Genomic DNA, 24,871 nt, shown 5'->3' with positions numbered 1-24,871 from the left:
AATTTAAAAATGTTTGACACGGGCTTATTTTTGTGTTGTAAAATGAAATCTCTAACAATACTAACTTGGCAGTTGGGTGGAATCCAGTGCTGCCCACACACATCTGCTCAAACAGTTCTTTACCTTCTGAGCCCCAAGACAGCCCAATCCTCAAATTAACCACAATGGCAGGCTTCAGAAGGCTAATGGCTAGTTCTCCACCAGACACAAACGCAAGATAGATAGTTTTAAAGCTCCTGAAGTCATGGTTATCAGAAGAAAAGCTATAATGCAAGAACTACAGGGAAAACCTACAACATTCTCTTTGGAAAAATGATAAAATAACACATTTTACCATTTACTGATTCACTAACGGAAGAAGGTAGGTGCATATATTAACTATAATACATAATTAATTTTAACTGTTATTTGTGAATATGCACAAAATATACATACAAATTAGAACTTGATCAATAAATATAAATTCAAGGTCCAGATGCAAATGGGAAGCTCTCTGATGCTGGTAATTGGAACAAGAGGTTTATTGTACTTTCACGTGTTTCTAATTCTACAGGAAGAAGTTGGGATTCTTTTTACTAATGTTGGCTTCTGCTCCATTATCTGTAAAGTCCACCTCTTTCACATAATCACAGAAATTAAAGATGTCCAAGGCCTCTGTAGGGCATTTCATCCATCTCCTACTCTTATCAGATTATGGTCTTTTTGTTCTGAAAGACTGAATGAGTGGGTTTTCATCATCTCTCCATTTGAAAGTCAAGGAGGCTTTATCTCTTTGGATTCAAGGTCTAAATTTGTCCTTGTTTCTTCCTAATATTTTAATATAATTCCTATGTCAATTGTATTTACACAGTTTTTAATATTTAACTCTGATTTGCATTATAGAAATTAGTCCACGTCAATAAACATGAATGTGCAAAGCAAAATTACTCTGGAGATGTCAGGTTTTTTAAATAAACATTATCCTCTCATTAAAGTACTAAAATGTTTCTCATTTAACAGTAATGATTATTCTAAGCAACTGCATGAGCCTGGGAACATTTTTCATCTCTAACGCATGTTTCTCTTTCAGAAAATATCAAAACTCTCATTTCTCTGTTGTCCACCTTCCTCCTGAGGGGACTCAGGAAGTGTACCACAGACGGGGTCTCTTCTGACTGAGAATCCCTAATACTGAAGAAGTGGCATCACCAGTGATATGGTTTGGCTGTGTCTGCACTGAAATTGCAACTTGAATTTATCTCCTGGAATTCCCACAGGTTGTGGGAGGGGCCCAGGGGGAGGTAACTGAATCATGGGGGCCAGTCTTTCCTGTGCTATTCTCGTGATAGTAAGTCTCATGATATCTGATGGGTTTATCAGGGGTTTCCACTTTTGCTGCTTCTTCATTTTCTCTTGCCACCACCATGTAAGAAGTGCTTTTCACCTCCCGCCATGATTCTGAGGCCTCCCTAGCAATGTGGAACTGTAAGTCCAATTAACCTCTTTTCCTTCCCAATCTTGGGGAATGTCTTTATCAGCAGTGTGAAAACAGACTAATACAGTAAACTGCTAACAGTAGAGTGGGGCATTGCTGAAAAGACAGCCAAAAATATGAAAGCAACTTTGGAACTGGGTAACAGGCAGAGGTTGGAACAGTTTGAAGGGCTCCGAAGAAGACAGGAAAATGTGGGAAAGTTTGGAACTTCCTAGATACTTGTTGAATGGCTTTGCCCAAAATGCTGATAGCGATATTGTCAATAAAATTCAGGCGAGATGGTCTCAGATGGAGATGAAAAATTTGTTGGGAACTGGAGCAAAGGTGACTCTTGTTATGTTTTAGCAAAGAGACTGGCAGCATTTTGCCCCTGCCTTAGAGATTTGGGGAACTTCGAACTTGAGAGAGATGATTTAGGGTATCTGGCAGAAGAAATGTTGAAGCAGCAAAGCATTCCAGAGACAACTTGGATGCTGTTAAAGGCATTCAGTTTTATAAGGGAAGCAGAGCATAAAAGTTTGGAAAATTTGCAGCCTGACTATGCAATAGAAAAGAAAAATCCATTTTCTGGGGAGAAATTCAAGCTGGTTGCAGAAATTTGCATAAGTAGCAAGGAACCTAATGTTAATTCCCAAGACCCTGGGGAAAATGTCTCCAGGCTATGTCAGAGAACTTCCTGGCAGGCCTTCCCATCACAGGCCTGGGAGCTCAGGAGGAAAAAGTGGTTTTAAGGGCTGGGCCCAGGGTTCCCATGCTGTGTGCAGACTAGGGACTTGGTGCCCTGTGTCCCAGCTGCTCCAGCTGTGGCTGAAAGGGGCCAACGTACAGCTTGGGCTGTGGCTTCATGGGGCAGAAGCCTGGTCTTGACAGCTTCCACATGGTGTTGAGCATGTGGGTGCACAGAAAGCAAGAACTGGAGTTTAGGAACTTCTGCCTAGATTGCAGAAGATTTATGGAAATGCCTGGATGCTCAGGCAGAAGTTAGGTGCAGGGGCAGGTCCCTCATGGAGAACCTCTTCTACGGCAGTGTGGAAGGGAAATATGGGGTTGGAGCCCCCACACAGAGTCCCTACTGGGGCACCACCTAGTGGAGCTGTGAGAAGAGGGCCACTGTCCTCCAGACCCCAGGATGGTAGATCCACAGACAACTTGCACTGTGCGCCTGAAAAAGCCGCAGACACTCCACGCCAGCCCATGAAAGCAGCCAGGAGAGAGGCTGTACCCTGCAAAGTCACAGGGGCGGAGCTGCCCAAGACCATGGGAACCTACCTCTTGCATCAGCGTAATCTGGATGTGAGACATGGAGTCAAAGGTGATCATTTTGGAGCTTTAAAATTTGACTGCCCCACTGGACTTCAGACTTGCATGGGCCCTGTTCCCCTTTTGTTTCGGCCAATTTCTCCCATTTGGAATGGCTGTATTTACTCAATACCTGTACCCCCATTGTATCTAGGAAGTAACTAGTTTACTTTTGATCTTACAGGTTCATAAGTGGAAGGGACTTGCCTTGTCTCAGATGAAACTTTGGTCTGTGGACTTTTGGGTTAATGCTGAAATGAATTAAGACTTTGGGGGACTGTTGGGAAGGCATGATTGGTTTTGAAACGTGAGGACATGAGATTTGGAGGGGCCAGGGGTAGAATGATACGGGTTAGCTGTGTCCCCACTGAAATTTCAACTTAAATGGCATCTCTCAGAATTCCCACATGTTGTGGGAGGCACCCGGGGGAGGTAATTGAATCACGGGAGCCGGTCTTTCCCGTGCTATTCTTGTGATAGTAAATAAGCACGAGATCTGATGGGTTTATTAGGGGTTTCCACTTTTGCTTCTTTCTCATTTTCTCTTGCCGCCGCCGTGTAAGAAGTGCTTTTCACCTCCCACCATGATTCTGAGGCCTCCCCACCCATGTGGAACTCTAAGTCCAATTAAACCTCTGTTTCTTCCTGGTCTTGGGCATGTCTTTATCAGCAGCATGAAAACAGACTAATACAACCAGGTATATATTTTATTGATTTTGCCTGTTTATAACCTGTATAGCAAAACAATAGATTCATTTTTGCCTTCCCAAATATAAAATTATTTTAATATTGAATATACTTTTTCAAACTCTACAGCCCTCTTCTTTCCCTCATTTCTTATGAGATTTTGATACACTTCTTAATGGGCAAGAGATCTTTCTCTTGAGAATCACTGAACCAAAACCCAATTTCTGAATTATTATTCAGGATAAAGTGCAATAACCATGACTGAAGAAACTGTATTCAATTAAAATACAGAAATTGTCAATGGAAAAATAGTGCATGACAGAATATTCCAACACTGTATTGAATATTTTCTGATTATTCAATCAAATTACTTAAACCTTATACTTGAAAATTAATGCACATTGGTTTTTAAAATGACCTACTGAAACCACCATGAAATGTATCTTTTATACAGGTTAATTATAGTAACAAATCATATTGCTTTACATTGTTAAAATAATATTTTCTTCAATTATATGACCTACAAAATTATACCCTTATTTTCCACTGATTCTCATATTTAAAACCAGAATTTTTAGATTTTTCTAAATAAATTTTCATGAGTTTTGACCTCACTTGCAACTTAGAGTTGAATCTATAAAGTACTGGATAAAAATTGCCTACTACATAACAAATATTCCTCTGATGCCACAAGATTAAGGAGTACAAAGTAACTATTTCTATAAGTAATGTTGTACTTCAGATATCTTTATTTTTCAAAATGATGGGATGAAATTTCTGTATACTCTGAAACTAGAATGATAATACAAATATCCGGCAAAGCACGGTGGCTCACCCCTGTAATCCCAGCACTTTGGGAGGCCAAAGTGGGTGATCCCTTGAAGCCAGGAGTTTGAGACCAGCCTGCGCAATATGGCAAAACCCCATCTCTACTAAAAACACAAAAATTAGTGACACATGGTGGTGCACACCTGTAGTTCCAGCTACCTGGGAGGATGAGGCATGAGAATCACTGGAACCCAGGAGGTCGAGGTTGCAGTGAGCTGAGATCATGCCACTGCACTCTTGCCTGGGTGACAGAGTGAGACTCCGTCTCAAATTAAAAAATATATATATGTATAGAGCTTTAAAAACAGTTTTGGAAAAAAATACAGGTGCTTATTTCCCAAGTTTAAAAGTGGATCTCCTGTGCCTAAGTTAAACAGCCTGAAAAGAGAAAACCAAAAAGGCCAACCCCCAGGACCCTGACTAAGGGCTTCAGTAAAATATTTGAATGCTGTGGAAGTTTATTCCCATGCAAGGCACTTACTCCTAACAAGACACAACAGTTTAAAATTTTACAGCAGTGACACCAGGGAGGGGTCCCACTCCTACAGACGTCAGTATTCTGCATCGATATGCTTTGCAATGGTGTTCAACTGGATGTTGGAAGCTCCTTCATATATCGTACCTTAAGCAAAAGGAAGCAGAAGGAACAATGAGGAGTTGGCACACAGTTAAGACAAGAAATAGCTCTATAAACATCACCTCTGCACTTGCTATAAAACAGTTACTAGTCACATCACTTGATGTCCCCTGAATACAGTACTATTTCACAGAGTAATTTTGACTAAGAGATGACAATTTTCCATTTGGTTTTTTGATGTCCAGGATCAGGATTAAACTGACTAAAGTTTAATCAAAAGTTGAAGATTTTGATTCTTCAACAATTGATGCATAAGCTCAGACTGTTACTTGTGGCAGTTTTACTAAATAACCTGTTGAGACATTTAAAAAGGCAATTTGATATCTAAAAAAAAAAAAAGAACAATTTTTTTTGAAGGACAAGGTAAGAAAAAAATCCAGCCCCATAAAGACAGCCAATAAACATATACTGAAGAAATTAAAATTGCCTTTGCCTAGGATAAAATTGACAAATAAAGCAGCCAAAATACCTACAGAGGCAAATAAAACAAAATAAAAATAAAAATAAATATCTATTTACCAATCTTTGCATCTCGGAAGTATTTCTCCACAGGGTAATCTTTGGTGTAGCCTACTCCCCCCATCCACTCGATACATTTACTGGTTGTTTGTCCTGCAATCTACCAAAAGCAAGTGCAATTACACACTGAAATCACGTAACTTCTACATAATAAACACTTCTGGATAACATTTTCAGCAACAGGGATTCACTGTTAGTGGCATTGGAAGGAATGAAGTTATCTTTTAAACTAGCACTGTCTCTTCAGTCCCATTCTCCATACCATTTCACTAAATCCCCATTTTCTTAAGAAATTAGAGCATTGTTCACGTGAATCTGCCTGCTGAGGGATATCATTTATTCAGGAAATGTTTACTGGGGGCGTAACGGATGAGCTAGGGGACATTTCAAGCTGAGGCCCAACATGTGGAAAGCCTCCAAGGGGAGAATGAACTCTTCAATTTCCAGCCCCTGAGACAACCAGTGGGCTGGGACTGGGGTGAAGTGTGAACAGAGAATGGAGGAGCGAGAGACCCTGCAGAATGGCCCCTCAAGGACGTTCACATCCTATCCCTCAGAGCTGTGAATATGCTGCCTTCCATGGCAATAGGGACTCTGCAGATGTGGGTAGGGACATGAGGTGGAGAGATTACCCTGAATTATCTGGGTGGCTGTAATATAATCATAGGAGTCCTTATAAGGAAAAGGAGGAGGCAGGAGAGTTAGTCATGGAAGGTGACATGACCACGGAGGCAGGAAGCAGAGTCAGAGAGAGATCTGAACACACCACATTGTTGGCTTTGAAGATGGAGGAAGGGGTTACAAGTCAAGGAATGTCAGCAGCCCCTAGAAGCTGGAAACAACTGTCCCCTAGAACCGCAGAAAGGCAGCCCCTGTATTCCAGTGAGACCCATTTCAGATTTCTGACCTCTAGAAGTGAGCGAAAATGAAATTGCGTTGTTTTAGGTCCCTGACTTTTTGGTAATTTGTTATAGCAGCAATTGAAATCTAGTACGGATAGAGTTCCATTTGTTGTGAGAAGCCACTGAAGGGTTTCAAGCAGGAAGGTGACATGGCCTCGCTGCCACTTTGAAAAACGAGAGAGGCTGGATGGGAGGAAGCACCAGGGACCAGGAGAGCAGCAAGGTGACTGCAGTACAGATGTGGCAGTGGAGAGGGAGACAAATACACCATTCAAGGAATCTTTTGGGGGTAGAATTCATCTGGGGGGTAGAATTCACAAGAGATGATGCTGGACTCAATGTGTGGGGTGAGGGAAAGCAGGGAGTCAAGATGACGCTCAGGTTCTGATGGTAAAGCAGAAGTTGGACATGTTAGTCTGGAATTCCGAAAGAAGTTGAGGCAGGAGATTTAAATTTATGGGCTGGAGAGGTTAAATGAGAATTTAAAGCCATGGAATGAGTAAGATACCGCTGAGGCTGCGAAACAGCTGCCCAATGATTTGGCTAAATTCTCTAGCCACAGTCTAATGTGTTAGCTATAGAAAGCCAACGTATGAGTACAAAGTTTTGGACAATCTTTTCTTGGTGTTTTAAATCTGATTTGTTCATATGATGGACCCATCATCTTCCACGGCAGTCACTTTGCCTGAACTTGACACCATAGGCATGACACCCTCATTCAGAGGAGGCTCAGCCATGGATTTGAGATGGGTGGTCTAGCTGAGCTGGGCTACTCACGAAACATTGAGACCTCACAGAACTGAAGGTTTTCCTACGGCAGTTTGAGATGGGTGGTCTAGCTGAGCTGGGCTACTCAACGAATCATTGAGACCTCACAGAATTCAAGCGTTTTCCTACGGCAGTTTTCCTTTTTTGCTTTTCTATTACAAGAAATAAGAGGCCATGTTATCTTAACTTGAAAAACAACCAAAGTACAATCAACAATCCCAAGAGAAAATGTTAATAAGTATATATCTGGAAAAAAAAAAAAAAGAAGGCTAAATTACTTTTTCTTTTCCTTTTTTTTTTTTCTTACCTCTGATGCATAGTATTTGGCCATTGATGCTTCTTTTATGAATGGCTTTCCAGCTTCTAAAAGCCTAGCAGCGTTGTATGTTAGTAATCTTGCAGCTTCCAGCTGGGTGGCCATGTGAGCCACTTGGTGTTGGAGGCCCTGTAACAGTCAGGCCCAAGTTAGAGAATTATGATTTTAAAAAAGCACCTCAACCTGAAAGTCCTGCCTAGATACACAACACTGACAGACTCAAAATATACCCCAAAGGAAATTCACATTCATGTCTTTTAAACACTTTAAAATTTGTAATCTAAAATGAAATGTGACATTATAAGTAACGTTAAATCCTCTTTTCCTAGAAAAACTTCAAATTCTTCATGATTATCAAGATTTAAATAGTAAAGTATCATAAAGTTAGGTTTAGACACTTGACTGTTACATTTAATAATTATTTCAACTCTCTTTTGATCAAAATTGAGCTTAAATTAAATCCTGGCACAGCAAAACTTTGAATATATTCTTTATTTGCTTGAATTAAGAAAATTTTGATTTTGCATATGGCTTCCAGGTATTAAAAGATGTTAGCTACAAAGCAATGAAGAATATATGAAGCACCAATTACTACCACCCTGAAATTTTAGAGGGTGATTAGGTCCACACTAAATGTTTGCCAATGAAAGAAACAACAGTTAACTTAGTGAGCCAGAATACAAACATTAACATTTGTAAACAATTTCCTGGAAATAACAGGCACAGATGTTTATTACAAACTGAAATGTTTCTCATGCCTAACCTATCCATCCACCCAGATAGTTACTGGGCACCTCTGAGATGGCAGGCACCGCCCTGAGTGTGACGGAGGCAGTGCACTGAACAGTACAGCCAGAGTTCCTTGTTCTCATGATTTATAATATATAGTCCAGCAGGGAGAACAGACAATTAAATAATTATAATAATGTGTGGTGAATATTAAGACAGTGAACCTTGATTAAGGCAATCACACACGAATCCCAGGAATGGCCTTTCCTAAACAAAAGGGAGGGACAAGCTGGAGAAAAACAGCACTGTTCGTTAATACCCTACAGATTCTTCTCTTTCTCTTCCTGAAATATGTGATACACATGACAATTTCATATGTACAAAAAAAGACGATGTTCCATATATGTAGGCTATGAAGCATAATAGTAAGTTAAACACCCACAAACCTATGTGCAGAGTCAGTATCTTCTCCCCTGTGATTTATCTTTTCACTTTATAGCATCTTTCCAGGAAAAAAATTTACCAATCTTACCACCCATCTTATCTTTAGGATTAGTCCTTTTTGTGTCTGTTTACAAAAACCTTTACTACTATGAGGTTATAAAAATATTCTCTGTTTTCTCCTAAAATCTTTAAAGTTTTGCTTTTAACATTATGTCTTTACATGTGACATCTATTTTCGGTGTATGGTGTGAGGTAGGAATACAGTTTCATTATTTTCTCACACAGAAGGAATATTCCCACTCGGTGATCTGTAATGCCATCTCTATCATACATCAAATCTGCATATATGCATGGGTCTATTTCCGGCTTTTCTGTTTTGTTCCATCAGTGAATTTGTCTGTTTCTATACAAGTATCACTGTTCTAGGAGTTTGGCTTTTTATGTGGAACTCAGAGATTCTGATTATTTTTGCAAAATACATTCAGTTCAATTAAACCGACAGTCACCATCCATGCTGTCTATTCCATTTGCCACATTAAGTACTGAGAGAGGCAGGAAAGTGACTGACGCATGTCTCCTGCTCTACAAGAACTCACCATTGCTGAATACTCGTTCCCTAACTACATTGTGAACACAAGGCCTGGCATGGAGAACATGCTAAATAAATTTATACTGAATAAACAATTGAAATTAATAAAGATGAATAGGCTGGTCTCTACCCTCAAGGACCATGTAGTCTCGAGGTCAGAAAGATATGAACAAATGCTTGCAAAACAAACATGAGATGACGTGTTAGAAAAAACTCTACGAACTTTAATCAAAGCATTATACAGCTATAATAATGTTGCTTTTTAAGATCAAAATGTCTTCTCCTTGATGTGCTTATTTCACATAGCATGTCTCTATCAAAACATCTCATGTACCCCATAAATGTTTGTGGGTACCTGTGTACCCACAAAATTTTTAAAAACTAAATTAGCCTGGGCGCGGTGGCTCACGCCTGTAATCCCAGCACTTTGGGAGGCCGAGGCAGGCAGATCACAAGGTCAGGAGATCGAGACCACGGTGAAACCCCATCTCTACTAAAAATACAAAAAATTAGCCAGGCACAGTGGCAGGCGCCTGTAGTCCCAGCTACTCGGAAGGCTAAGGCAGGAGAATGGTGTGAACCCGGGAGGCGGAGCTTGCAGTGAGCCGAGATCACGCCACCGCATTCCAGCCTGGGTGACACAGCGAGACTCTGTCTCAAAAAAATAAAATAAAATAAAATAAATTAATTAATGAATTTAAAAAATCTAAGTGTTCTTTTAACTACCCCTACTAGGCATCTCTAAAGATGTCATTATGATTATACCTGTTAGTATACCTGACCCCTTCCATCTATCAATCTGTCTATCTATATGCACAAGAACACAGTTTCCTGTGCATAAAGAAGATCAAAAGCCTCCCTTCAAAACAACCTTTACATTCTGTCTCTTTCACTGCAATCTTTGTGGTAGCTGGCTCTGAGAAAGTACTCTAGTATAATAAAAATTCGACTAGAGGCCAAGACCAAAAAATACCTCTACTTTTGGCACCATATTAGCTTTATGACCTTGGGAACTCAGCTTCCATGTGCTTCGGGTTCCTAGGCATAAGATGGGAATGACAGCATGGGCTGCGGTAGGCACTGGCCGGGCCTGCCATGCTCAGTCCTTCTGGGTCTTGAAATGACTGTGCATGTCCACAGCCTCGTATCTCTACACATGTGCAACCTGAGTGTGCTCATATGAGGCCTAGTCATTATTATAAACCTGAAGACAATACAATGTGACAGCTAGCAGTGCAATCAGAAATTGTACTTGGAGCCTAGAGCTGCTTAAGGGAGGTTTTGCAACCATGTAAAGTAATTATTCTGGAATTTTAGGTGACATGCCTTCAGGTTGCCTAAAAGGTTTGGTAAGCTGCCACTCCAGGCTGCCCCCACTCTGGCAAGACCTCAAGGAGGGCAGGAAGAATACCACTGCCACCAAGGAATCCCCAGGTTGCCTGGGGAACTCTGAGAAGCCACGGCACTGGACCAAACCAGTATTACCCAAGTGCTTGACTGAGAGCACCTCATTTGTATTTAATGCAGCAAACTGTGTCTTCCATGAGACGTAGGTGTCAAAGTACAGTCCTCTGAGGATTACCATATGGTTCTGGTCTGAATGGGGGCCCATAACAAGTGTTACCATTTACTGAGCACTTGTTATACCCATGCAATGTGTGAAACACTTTACACATACCTCATTTAAAACTGGGTAAGTAAGTAGTTTTATCGTTATTTTATAGATGAGGCAGTTTAAGACTAGAATGAGGTCACTTGCCTAAGGCCTAAAGCTAGTAAGTGAAAGAACCAGGATTTGAATCCAGGAAGTCTGACTCCAGACCCCTGCCCTGAGCTTCTGAAGCAGTGAGGAGACAGCTTCATAGTGCTCACCAGGATATCCTGAATCGCACCACAGCCTGGCCTCAAGGACTACTCCTCTGCCCTTGGCAAAGATCAAGGTATTCACAAGTACACTCCCTGAGACCTATTCCTTCCTCCCCTACCCATCTCCCATTAAAATCCCCCTGAGGGGATTCCCTCAATGGCTTTCAACACAGCCCTTCATTAACAGGAAGCTGGGGAAGTCCAGCGCAGCAGAAAGACCTTAATAATTACACACCTGAAAATCAAACAGTCGTTTGCCAAATTGCATCCTTTCTTTAATATATGGAATTGTATAGTCAAAACATCCTTGTGCCAGTCCCAGCATCTGTTAATAGATAAAAAAAGAAAGAAAGAAAAAGATCAGAATTTCTTACTTTGTTACAAGTTTAATTATCCAAGTTGTGAATTCCTTCTAAACATAAATGGAATGATTGGGGTAGGGGAAGAACTGGAGATGCTGAGGTGGTGAGGTGTGTGTTCATAACACATCTTCGCCCACTGCATTTGTAGAACTGAACTTCCAATAATTGGGAGAAAAGTCTGAGTGATTTCATGTGAATATGAGCATATTTAATTCTAGCAGAGGTAAATCTCCCACCAAGGCTGTGTCCACACAACCTCACAACCTTTTCAGGTTAAGATTACTTTTTAGGAATCTTCTTTAAGCTTTGATTCTCCAGGTATAAAATGAGCCATACAAGTTTTGCTCAGAACTGGCCTTGAAGACTGTAGAGGAACTCCCTCCAGTTCTTCTAGAAGTGAAATGTGGAAGATCACGTCTTAACTTTGTACCTTCCCGTCTATTTTGTATATGATTAGGATTAATGAGAGCTTCAATGGGAAGGACATTAGAACATAAGAGAGCAGTGGTTCTGAACCCGAGCTGCACCACAGAATCATTTGGGGAACCTGATTTAAAACAATACTGACACCCAGGCCTAATGACTGGATCCAAATCTTGGGAGTAGAGTAGGTGGAGGAGTGTGACCTAAAGCTCAACTTTATAAAACTCCTTAGTGACTTAATATACAGCTAGGGTTGAAAGCAATGCATAGAAAGCATCTAGTAAAAAACATTAATTTACACAGGACATGGTGACAATTTTAGTTGAACTGTCTCACTGCTAACCAACTTTGATATCTATTATATGATTCAAGCTTAGAAACGGTTTCTAAGTGTCAACATTAGGTAGCCATTAAATCACTATCTAATTATGTCAAATTATGGTTTTAGAAAATCAATAGCAAAAGCTTTTGGGGGAAATGCCCAGCAAACTTATCAATTTATTTCATTAGTATTCATTCACATTTTCTTTTAGTCTTTTATTTTGAACTCCCTAGAAAACAGAATAATATGTTAAAAATTAAAGGCACAAGAAAACCACAAACCCCAAATTCACATGACACAGCAGACTCACTGCACTCTTGGCTGTGAGATAAGATGATGTCACTATACCCTTACAGCTAAAATTTGTACATAAATAATACCCTATATTAAAATGAAGGCTGAAATGATCAGTTATCCATCAAAATGGGCTTTTCTACCTTAGTAAAATGTTTCTACTACAAACACTTAAAAACTGAATTCTCTTTGCCTGCAAGGTTTCGAGGACAGATGCCTTCAGTTCACTGTTACACTCCATGTGCCTCTTCCTCTCAAAGGCATCCACTGACATAGTAACTACCTGACCTTAACTTTTAATTAGGTTATTAGATAACTTGGAGTAATTAGACTGAAGCCCAGGCCGTGTATTTTATTGCCAGAACATCTATATTATTTATATGTCTGAAAAAAATGAGATCTAGTATTGTAGTTTTTAATGTCATCTCTAACTAAGTTGAATCACAGAAAAACTTTTAAGAGAACTGATAAAACAATATTCTTTAGTGATGCACTGTCTAGCATTGTAGGAAAACTGGACTAAGTTATGGTCTAAAAATAGTTAGCAAAGTAACAGCAGCAGAAAAAAATCTAGAGTAATAATCTAATATTTATTCCAATAGCTAATATATATATAACATCTTCAAACTTGAAAAGCTCTAAGTTCTTGAGTTTTGTATAATCACTGATTAAAAATATACTCTACAAAGGCCGGGTGCAGTGGCTCACACCTGCAATCCCAGCACTTTGGGAGGCAGAGGCAGGTGGATCACAAGGTCAGGAGATCAAGGCCATCCTGGCTAACACGACGAAACCCCATCTCTACTAAAAATACAAAAAATTAGCCGGGCCTGGTGGCGGGCACCTGTAGTCCCAGCTACTCCGGAGGCTGAGGCAGGAGAATGGCGTGAGCCCGGGAGGCAGAGCTTGCAGTGAGCCGAGATCGTGCCACTGCATTCCAGCCTGGGCAACAGAGCGAGACCCTGTCTCAAAAAAAAAAAAAAAATTATATATATATATGTGTGTATATATATATATACACACACACACACACACTCTCTACAAAAATGACACAATCTATAGTTAAGCCAAAGACCTTATTAATTTTGTTAATCTGGAAAATAACTAATATCACTTAATAGAAAAACACAATATGCATTATAAAAGCCAAATTTGGTAAAAAAATTTTTGAATAGTTCTCATTTTATATATCTATTTAACTGTGGCTATTTTATTTCATGTGCTGCCAAAAACATTGCCCAGTTTTCACATGCAAAACAGTAAGCAACAAATCTTTTATTAACTATAGATAAGAGATCTTTACTACACAGTGGAATGAATATTATTTATCCCTAATGTAAAACATTCCTTCCAGAATGAATTTCATGCTTTGAAAAGTAGATTTTTTTAAGTGCCATATTTAATTTACAATACATTTTAAAAGTTATTGGTTCAGGTATTAGATAATACTTTAATGTTCTCAAAGCAGAAATACTGTTACCACCAGGCCATTGTTTGGTTCTATAGACACTGACATAATTGACCAAAAGGGAATTTGAAAGAAATAATCAGAAGCCATTCTATCCCTCATGTAAGGGAATGATGCCATCTTGTGTCCACAAGCTTCCAAATTTTCACTGGTCTCATTGCATTTTTTTCTTTTCACATTTTAATTGACTAGCATCAAGGAAGAGTTTACATTGGACTTACCTGCGCAGCGATTCCTATTCTACCTTCATTAAGACTCCCTATGGCATACTTATAGCCATGCCCAACTTGTCCCAAGATCTTGGCTTCTGGAACCTGAAAATACAAATGTGCACTTATTTCTCAGTTTCATTTTACACGATTCATTTTGATTATGTATTTGTAAGTAGGCATAGCCTCCCAATTCGTGTGCTAGCTGTCTCACAGAACTTGCTGGCATCTCTGTCTCCCTCTACACTGTTTTTCCACAGCTCTCTGAGGAAAAGGACTCAAGTTCATGCTGTTCATGACTGCATCCTCCAGAGCCTTGCACAGGTATTGAATGGATGAGTGAATCCAGAGTAAGGGAATCTCATAGAATTCATCAATAACATAAATTAATACTCCCCCCCCAATTCTTATCTGTAGGCTACAGTGTAAGATAACAGATTAGGAACTACAAAAATCTGCAAATACTTGCAAAAACAAGTGTAGTAAGCCTTTCTGCTGTTGAGACCATTCATCCTCATAAAAATCAACTGTGGGGCATGTGTGTGTGTGCGTGTGTACACAGGTGTATGCACAAGAAAGAGAAAGAGGAAGAGAGAAGAAACAGATGAAAATGCTTATTCACAGTCCAAAAAAACCACAAAGAATTAGGAATAATAAAAAACTATACTTAGTTTTACAAACATGGGTAGTTGGGGGAGTGAGCAGGGAAGAATGGAGAAAGAAATGGGAAAGTAAGAATGAGGAAAACGGTTGGGGTGAAGTAGTGAAGCCCGAATGACATCTGTAAAGACATCCTCCCCCTCGCTCCCCACAGCTATGCAAAAAAAAAGATTAGGCTCTGTGATGAGTGGTGGAAAAGCCGACACCACCCGCCCCACCTACAGAGAGTTCTACAGCACCAGCACTAACATCCGCGATCTGCTGCTGCTCACGTTTAATAGCCTGGCTGTTTCCGCTCTCACTGAACAACACCCCCATCTTGTGGCCTTTAGTGCACTGACACCAGACTTCCTTCTCTGCAGCCCCGTTTGGTTCACAAGTCTCAAGCTCATAAAGTACACATGGTCAGAGTACGTAAGTTATGAAACATAAACGGGATGAATTCTTGACACTTGCTTCCCAGGACAGCTTCTGGGCAGAAAGGTTTCCACTTTTGTGAAAAGTACATTTGTCTGGTCATGACTAAAGAGCACTGTTCAGGGTTTTACAACATACTCTCCTGCGTGTGCTTATAGCCACTTAATATTTTGACACCTGTGTTGCACACCTCCTGTGGTTCCATGCAAGGCTTATTTCACATCAGTCTTTTACTGATTAGTCTAAGACACCCACCTTGACATTTTCGAATGTTAATGGGCAGGTGGAAGAAGCTCTGAGCCCCAATTTGTTTTCAGGTTTCCCGATATGAAGGCCCGGAGTATCACGATCTACTATGAAGGTGGTAATTCCCTTATATCCCTAAAAAGAAGATTTAAAACGCTATTACCACTTGGATTTATAAAACGCCTTGTTTCTAAAGAGTTTAAGTAAAAAGAAAACTACAAATGGACTTTAGTAATAAATACTAACGGACTCAGAATTGCAACATGGGCATTATGAAACGAGGGCAACTAGAGGACATGAGATCCAAGAACCTTACCATTTCTTTCACTTTTTCAGAGGCCATTATAAATATTAAAATTATTATTACACGATTATATAATCATGAGAATGCCATGTTCTCAATTTAATTTTACTATGTAAAGTTTTAGGCCGGGCATGGTGGCTCATGCCTATAACCCCAGCACTTTGGGAGGCCGAGTTGAGCGGATCACCTGAAGTGAGGGGTTTGAGACCAGTCTGGCCAACATGGTGAAACAACGTCTCTACTAAAAATACAAAAATTAGCTGGGCGTGGTGTCAGGTGCTTGTCAGGAGGCTGAAGCAGGAGAATGGCTTGAACCCAGGAGGCGGAGATTGCAGTGAGCCGGGATCATGGCCTTGCACTCCAGCCTGGGTGACAGAGAGAAATTCCGTCTCAAAAAAAAAAAAAGAAAAAAAGTTTTAACAATTTAATTCAATTGTTACATTAGTGAAAATACTGTAATTACCGATGAAAAAATGTATTTATCATTTTGCTATATGTCTATTTTCCAACTGAATAAAGTATTCTTAAAAATAAATGTACTAAATAGGTACTTAAATTCTTCATTACTAAACGGAAAATTGGAAATTCAACAAAATTAAAGATTAGGGCCGGGTGCAGTGGTTCACGCCTATAATCCCAGCAATTTGGGAGGCCGAGGCAGACAGATCACCCAATGTCAGGAGTTCGAGACCAACCTGGCCAACATGGAGAAACCCTGTCTCTACAAAAAATGCAAAAATTAGCTGTGCGTGGTGGTGCGCACCTGTAGTCTCACATACTTGGGAGGCTGAGGCAGCAGAATCTCATGAACTCAGGAGGAGGAGGTTGCAGTGAGGTGAGATCACACCACTGCACTCCAGCCTGGGGGATACAGCGAGACTCCACATCAAAAAAAAATAGGAAAAGAAAAAAAAGATTAGCCTACTATATAACACATTGGGAGATAAGTAACAACTGGTCCTCCACAAACAGTCATCCCTCCATATCTGTGGGGGAGTGGTTCCAGGACCCCCCATGGATACCAAAATCTGACAGTGCTCAAGTACCTTATATAAAATGGTGTAATATTTGCATATAACCTATGCACATGCTCCGGTAGACTCTAAATCATCTCTAGATTATTTGATACCTAATATAATGCATGCACATCACTTTATTCACATGAATTCAACATGGTACTTGGCACAAAGCAAATTCAAGTTTTACTTTTTGGAACTTTGCAGAATTTTTTTTTTTTTTACCAAATATTTTCAATCCGGAGTTGGCTGAATCCATGGATATGGTGGGCCGACTCTAATTAATAATTTTGTCAACAATATTTACTTTAGGAGATTAATAAATAAAGCAAAAAAAGGTCAGCTCAAGTCTGACATTTTCAGTACTGAGAAGACTAAAGAGTTCAAGATGAAGTCATAAAAAGGAAACAGAAGGAGGAAAAGATAAAGAAAGAGAAAAGAAGGGGTTTGGAAAAAGAAAGAAATTTCGTTTTCAAACTTACAATGGTAGGGTCTACATTCGCCATCACCAGAAAGAGCCCCGCGTACTCAGCACTGCTGACCCACATCTTTGATCCATTGAGAACATAATAATCTCCCTCTTTATCAGCTCTGGTCTTCAAAGCAAATGAGTCACTACCTGCTCCAGCCTCTGAGAGGCAGAAACTTCCTACCTACATATGGGATAAAAAAATGTCCAAATTAATAACTGTATTTATACTCTGTATAACAAATACTTACGGAAAAATGGACATTTGTAAATCAAATCTTTAGCTGCTTTTTAAAAAAGCCTATATTTATGAAAATAGCAATGGTGTTCTGAAAGTATTATTTTCCAAAAATATACCCTATTTGTCCAAGACAAACTTAAAGACGTACGAACACATACTCATTGAAATTGATTTTAATAATCACAGTAGAAACACATCACAATGTAAATGAAACCATCAACAAAGGTATTAGAAAATATAATTAGGACAAAAAGAAATAATTTTATTATCTGATGATTATTTTCTAAATTTCCAAGTGGCAAATAAGAGGTAGAGTGTACTTTTCCAGCAGCATTAATTTATTGAGCATTGCTTGAATTAATGATACTGCACTGTGGTCTTGGATAGTAAGGTCAACATTGCAGCTACTTTTTTCCTGAAAATATTGTAAACTTATTAAAGATTAGATCCATTAGATCAACACTTTATCTCAACTCACTTTTTCTGTAGTGAGCTGAGGCAAATAGGTGGCCTTTTGTTCTTCTGTTCCATGTTTTCTAATCATTGTGTTAATGAGTGTGTTCTGGACCTCACAAAAGACAGCCACAGATGCATCAACTTTGGCTAATTCCTCTATCACGATCACAGTGGATAAAAATGAAGCTCCTGTACCTCCATATTTTGGGTCAACTTCAATACCCATCAACTAAAGAAAAAACAAGGCAACATAGATTAAGAAAGCTATTTTTATATGGGGAAATTTCTTGCAAGAACAAGTTAAAAAATCAAATGTAACCATATTTGCTTTTTTTTTTTGGAGACAGAGTCTTGCTCTGTCTCCCAGGCTGGAGTGCAGTGGTGCGATCTCAGCTCACTGCAATCTCCACCTCCCGGGTTCAAGTGATTCTCGTGCCTCAGCCTCCCAAGTCACTGGGATTACAGGTGCCTACCATCACGCCCAGCTAATTTTATTATTATTATTAGTAGTAGTAGTAGTAGTAGTAGTAGTAGTAGTAGAGATGGGTTTTGCCATGTTGGCCATTCTGGTCTCGAACCCCCGACCTCAGGTGATCCACCTGCCTCAACCTCTCAAAGTGCTGGGATTACAGGTGTGAGCCACTGCACCTGGCCACCATATTTATTCTTAATTTTAAAATTTTGTATGTATATTTTATTTTAATTTGGTATGGCAATTTTTCCATAGGTAACAAAAAAATCTGTAACAGAAACTGTATATTTGAAAAGGATAAAATTATATTCCATCATTTGCTTCCTTTTGGGATTCAAAAAATAATGTGAGGTAAAATGCTTTAAAGTGTAGCTTAATGGAATGAGAAAATATCTTATATAAAAATACTTAGATGACCTTTCTTGCTAAGAACTGTTGTTGCCTGCTTAAAGAAGGTAGGTGGAGTTTTGGTTTTTCAACATGCCCTACTCACCTTATGCTGATTTCAATGTAATAAGGAAACAGAAGAAAATAGCCTACTCCTCAATGGGAATGTCTACGGTTTCATTCGGCAAAGTTTCTTCCAGTCAGGTTCTTTCACCTTGACTTTTTCGACAGGTTAATAATTGAATGACCATTCCTTTTATGCCACCTTCAAAAGTTCAGGATGGTTAGCAGAGGTGGTGGTGTTTGCTAGAGTCACACTAGCCAAAGAACGGGTGCCTGTAAACATGACCAGTGCCAGCCAAGCCTTTCCAACAACCCCGTTCTGTCACTACTGAAGCTCACATAGTACTCTCAATTTCACAAAGAGAATGTGTGCCTGTGTAATTCAAGGCCCACCGCTGTTAATAGAAGGATAATTCTCTCAGTCTCTCTCTAGACATTCGTGGAGTCACACTATGCTGCAGTCAGGGCTGTGGCTGTTACATTTTGGGCTACAACAGGAAAACAACCAGAAATGGGAGTGACTGAATGGTGATAAAACCAGAAATGAGGAAGAACGGAAGGATCTGGGTTTGCCTGAGGACCGAGTAGGGCACTCTGGCTACCTCATTACAATGTCTTGAGCAGATGCCAGAGACATTGCTTCTCTAAAAAAGTCACTAATCTCTCCCAAAGTGGAAATATTGTTTTTGCAAGCCATTATGCCAAAAAGCCATGACAATGGGAGTAAGGAGGCAGGTGAGGCTGCATCTGCGCAGCAGCGGTTTGTGGAGATGAGTAGCAGGGTGCAGGCAATGCATCACTCTGCAGACAGCCCCGCTGCAGAAACCACCAGCACAGGGGAGATCTCACGCTGTGAAACTGTGAGACTGCTTCCAGAAGCCTAGAGGGTCTGCAAGCAATAGAAATAAAACCGGGCTGAGGAATGGACTCACAGAGTCCATCTCTTCTCCACATCGGCCTCCTGTTTGACCACAATGACTCCATATAAGATTCCATTTTCCCAAGAGTTTGACTGCTAAAAGAAAGATGGAAGAATCGCTACTACACACGGTATAAAAAAAGCTGGTTGCTTTAAAACAGAAATAAATAAAACTATCTAGCTAAGTGGCAATGGTTATTTTTCAAACTGGATGGCAGACAAGATTTAGGCCAATGGCTCTGAATCGCAGCCACCTTGTTCTGGGACATCTTTAGTATTAAAAATAAAAAAATAAATATTTTATACCTCTGGAGAAGTGAGAAATGATGAGTGTGGTGATTTAAAAAATGTTCTTCTAGAAGCCCCTATGCTAATAGCCTCTCCCCCTATCACAGTGAGAGCGGTTTTACTTGTATCTATTTCATATGTTGTATTTCCATTAAAGAGCTATGTGACTTGGAAAGATGGGAATCTGTTGCCTGCTTAATGTGGAATTCATGTATCACCTCTGCTTCTAAGTTTATCACTTACATAGAGATTCAGGTAGAATATAAACTATGCTATGAAGTGTTACTATCTAAAGTAGGGTTTCTTCACGGTGGCACTGGGTTGGATAATTCTTTGTTGTGGCAGTTGTCCTGTGCACTACAGGATGTTGAGCAGCATGCCTTGTCTCTATCCCACTAGAGGCCAGTAGCACACCTCAGCTGTGGCAACCAAAGATGTCTCTAGACGTTGCCCAATGTCCCCTGGAGGGCAAAACTGCCCCCAGTTGAGAACCACTGGTCTAAAGGTACAAATAAATTACCATCTTACTTCCAAACTTTTCCTTAAAATATATAGCATTTCCAATTCAAAATGTTAATTCCATGTTTAAAAACTTTTAAGTACATAAATATTAAGTAGGATTTCAACCAAAAAAAGAAAACAGATAATTTTGACTAGGAAATGAAGGGTTCATTGTGCTATCATTACAGTCCCTAAATTTAAAAATATGCCTATATTTTAACACCAAAATGTTTTTATAAAAGCTTGAAACTGGAAGAATTATAAAATATACCCCTTGCTGAAATAATCCTTGTATTATTGATTTCTCCATTTTCGAATTTTCATCCATGGTTGAAACCAAAGGTGCAATTTGTTCCTGAGCAAATTTTTTAACTGTAGGAAAAAGAATTACTGGTAAGTCTATGTTAAAGTTACAGTCACATTAATAGTTTGCTGACAAAATTTTACATTTTAACTAAGTTAAAATATACACAGGTACCCTTCTTACATTTTTAAAATAGAATTTATAAAGTTTTCTTTTTAACAGAGAAAGGTGTAGTTCCCTATATCCCTTTGTAACTCTTGATGACATCACAAAATAAATGATATGTGTAGATGGTGCAAAAACACAAGCACAAAATGAAACACGAAAGCCATGCTCCACTCTACCCAACGGTCACTAATTTTAAATTTATTATGTATTCTTTCTGAAAACTTTTCTTTGAAAATCATCTATACTTACCTGTACACACGCACGTTCACACATAGGAATCAGGAGATACACATTGGTGTGTGCCTTGCTTCCCTCAACTATATCTTGATGATCTTTCTATGTCAGCATATCCCATCTAACCTGGTCCTTTTCATAGCTGCGTGGTCATACAGAACAGGGTTTCTCCTCCTTGGCACTATGGACATTTTGGGGCAAGTGAGTCTTTGTTGTGAGGCTGTTCTGTGCATTGCAGGATGTTGAGCAGCATCCCGGCCTCTACCCCACTAGCTGCCAGGAGCATCCCCACTTCTAAGTTGTGGCAAATCAAAAATGTCCCTAAATATTGGTAAATGTCCTCTGGGGGCGGCCTGCCCCAGTTGAAAACCACTATTTCATTTTTTAATGTTTTTAAGACTTAGATGCATTTAGAATTCATTTTGATGAAAATACCTTCTTAGGGTTACTACCAACGTAATACCAAGTCGGTAGAGAAGGCAACAGGGTTAAACTGAGAGTTCAGTGCATGCGGCTTGCTTCAGTATTCTTTTGTTTCTGCACAGGCGACTCCCATTATGTAGAATCTCTTCCCTTCCCTTGTCCAACTGGCCAACTGCACTTTGTCCTTCATGGTACAGCTCAAGCTCCACACTCTCTGAGAAGCCTTTTCCTGACTGCTTCCTTAGCCCACTTCTGCCACACCTAGCAAATTCCAGGTATTCTCTGCTTTGCTCTCCAAATACCTCCATGACATTTACCATGTTACTTTGAAACTATTTCCTTTATTTGACTGTCTTTGCCACTAGACTCTGAGTTCCTTAAAAGCAGTGATTTTTTTTCTTGCCCATCTTTATTGCTTCTGTGCTTAGACTAGGTGGGTACTAAAGAAATAAATACGACTGAAGACAGAGAATCAAGATACTCTAAGCAAATTCTTTGATTTATGTAAAACTATTTGACGACTCACCCTGTTTTTCCTTAGCCATCCCAAACTCACTTCCCTGAGACCATATCTAAAAGGTGAGGGAGCAAAGGAAAAGAAATTTACTAGCTGGGCACAGTGGCTCACGCCTGTAATTCCAACACTCTGAGAGGCCGAGGTTGGTGGATCACCTGAGGTCAGGAGTTCGAGACCAGCCTGGCCAACATGGTGAAACCCCATCTCTACTAAAAATACAAAATTAGCCGGGCGTGGTGGGACGCACTTGTAACCCCAGCTACTTGGGAGGCTGAGGCAGAAGAATCGCTTGAACCCAGGAGGCAGAGGTTGTAGTGAGCCGAGATAGTGCCATTGCATTCCAGCCTGGGCAAAACGAGCAAAACTCCATTTCAAAAAATAAAGAAAGAAAAGAAATTTACTTATTGTGACAGAGTTCTAAGACAGTGCCAAGATTCCCAGCCGCTGGTGTATACATGTTCTCTCTCAGTTATTCAGACATGAATCTAAGTGCTGCTATGAAGTTGATTTTACAGGTACAATCAAGCTCCCAAATCAGCTGACCTTAAAACAGGGAGATGACAGTTGGGGGGCCTGACCTAATCAGGCGAGCCCCGAAGAAAGATGGGGCTCTTTCTGGTCAAACATGTTTTAAGGATGAGAGAGACTTGATGCTGGGAGGGACAGTCACTGGTTTTGAAGATGGAGGGAGCCACATGGCAAGGAATACAGAGGCCTCCAGGAGTTTGGGGACAACCTCTGGCTAACAGCCAGCTGGGCAACAAGACCTCAGCCCTGCAACTGCAAAGCACTGCGTACTGATACAACCATGGGAGTTTGGAAGGACCTTGAGCTCCGGACAAAAACACAGCCCAATTGACACACTGATGTTGACCTTCTGAGACCCTGAGCCTGGACTTGCTCCAGCTGGACTTCTACCCTACAGACTGTGAGCCACTATATGAGCGCTGTTTTAACTTGTTAAGTTTGGAGTGATTCAATACCCAGCAATAGAAAACGAATACACTTACCATCCATATTCTCTAAGAACAACATTCTGATGTTCTGCTACGGATTTTTAAATAGATCATAATTTTACACCTACACCTATACCTATAAATAAATGAATGCAAACTGCTTTAAGGTTTAGTGGTATACAACTTCTGCTTCATTCGGGCACCCTGTTTCAACCACAGGTGTTTCATAGATAAAAGTAAAATTTAAATTCCACATAAAGTATGAAAACCCACTGTTTAGGCTGGGCATGGTGGCTCATGCCTGTAATCCCAGCACTTTGGGAGGCCAAGGTGGGCAGATCACGAGGTCAGGAGATCGAGACCATGCTGGCTAACACGGTGAAACCACATCTCTACTATTAAAAAAAAAAAAATACAAAAAGCTAGCCAGGCATGGTGGCACGTGCCTGTAGTCCCAGCTACTCAGGAGCCTGAGGCAGGAGAATTGCTTGAACCCAGGAGGCAGAGGTTGCTGTGAGCCGAGATTGCGCCACTGCACTCCAGTCTGGGTGACAGAGTGAGACTCCATCTCAAAAAAACAAACAACAACAACAAAAAACCCACTATCTAAAGAAAAGTGGAATATAAATGTACTTCTAACTCTGCAAGGCTATATAAGAAACTGGTAACAAGGTGGCAAGAACTGGGGAACTACAGAACATGGGCGGGAAAGCCTTCACTTTTAACTACATAGCCTTTTATTCTGTCATTTTAATCTTGGATATGCATTTCTTTTCTTCAAAAAGAATTTATGTCAAAAAAACTATATTCACAAATTTAGATGAACGTATCTTTCAATCCTGTCATATGTGACTTCATATTGTAGACCCAATTCATGACCAGACGAATAATAAGGTGACATTTGTCCAGCTATTCAGGAGACTGAAGCAGGATAGCTTGAGCCCAGAGGTGGGGCTGCAGGGAGCCATGATTGTGCCACTGTGCTCCAGAGATCCTGTCTGGGGAGAAAAAGGTGATACTCATACATTTACTTACCTGAACTCTTTATCATCATCTCCTCATCTGTAAGTGTTTGCAGGGGAGCCAAGTGTAATCCATTATTTGTTATATCGAGTAGAGCTTCTGACTGGGAAGATTTTGAGACATGAGGAGGAATCTTCCAAGAAGACAAACAAGTTGGGAAATTTCTTCTTAGCTGTAGGAACAGCCCCCATTAAATAGGGAACATATATATACACATACACTAAAAGGTACTTGAATATCATTTTCTTTGGGAATAACTTTATAACCCATTCTTATATTTCATGTCACCAAAACAAGGAAACTTAACCTAGCGCATTTTAAAATTCAGTCTTTTAAACATAACACAAATTAGTTTGTTAACATGACGTGATACCTTCTTTATCCAGCAATGAGCTATTTTAAATAAACAAATTTCCTAGATAATTAACTTTTACCAATCAAGGAGACAGAACTTTCTCAAAAGATTTCATTCTCCAACGTACTTCACATTTCACTGACTTTTTAGAAAGGGAAACTGGAACTATAACACCACTGATGTCTAAAACTGACCATTGTCAAGAGCCTTCTCTTGTGAGGGCACAGAGCTACCTGCCCTGCCCTGAGTGGGCCCAGGGAGCTGGTGAGGACATAGAGATACCTGCCCTGTGCTGAGTGAGCCCAGGCAGCCGGGC

General features: G+C 40.1%; 1 protein-coding gene across 2 annotated transcripts in view; it reads right to left on the bottom strand.

Moving 5' to 3' along the window:
* Positions 1-3,462: 3,462 nt before the first annotated feature.
* The window catches only part of ACADSB (acyl-CoA dehydrogenase short/branched chain), a 41,673-nt gene continuing 20,264 nt past the window's right edge, over positions 3,463-24,871 (bottom strand). Inside the window, exons 3-12 of one of the 2 annotated variants that reach the window (XM_077945230.1) lie at positions 24,213-24,372; positions 20,847-20,947; positions 17,968-18,174; positions 17,262-17,432; positions 15,469-15,594; positions 14,149-14,241; positions 11,294-11,383; positions 7,422-7,559; positions 5,445-5,544; positions 3,463-4,910 (exon numbers count right to left, since the gene is read on the bottom strand). In XM_077945230.1, coding sequence (XP_077801356.1) covers positions 4,840-4,910; positions 5,445-5,544; positions 7,422-7,559; positions 11,294-11,383; positions 14,149-14,241; positions 15,469-15,594; positions 17,262-17,432; positions 17,968-18,174; positions 20,847-20,947; positions 24,213-24,231 — 1,116 coding nt within the window. In that variant the 5' untranslated portion in view covers positions 24,232-24,372 and the 3' untranslated portion in view covers positions 3,463-4,839. 2 annotated transcript variants of the gene reach the window in all.

The sequence above is a fragment of the Macaca mulatta genome, chromosome 9, assembly GCF_049350105.2.
Source record: "Macaca mulatta isolate MMU2019108-1 chromosome 9, T2T-MMU8v2.0, whole genome shotgun sequence".
In the NCBI taxonomy this organism is placed as follows: Eukaryota; Metazoa; Chordata; class Mammalia; order Primates; family Cercopithecidae; genus Macaca; species Macaca mulatta.
The sequence above is the reverse complement of the archived record's forward strand: the minus strand, read 5'-3'. Positions and strand labels throughout refer to the sequence as shown.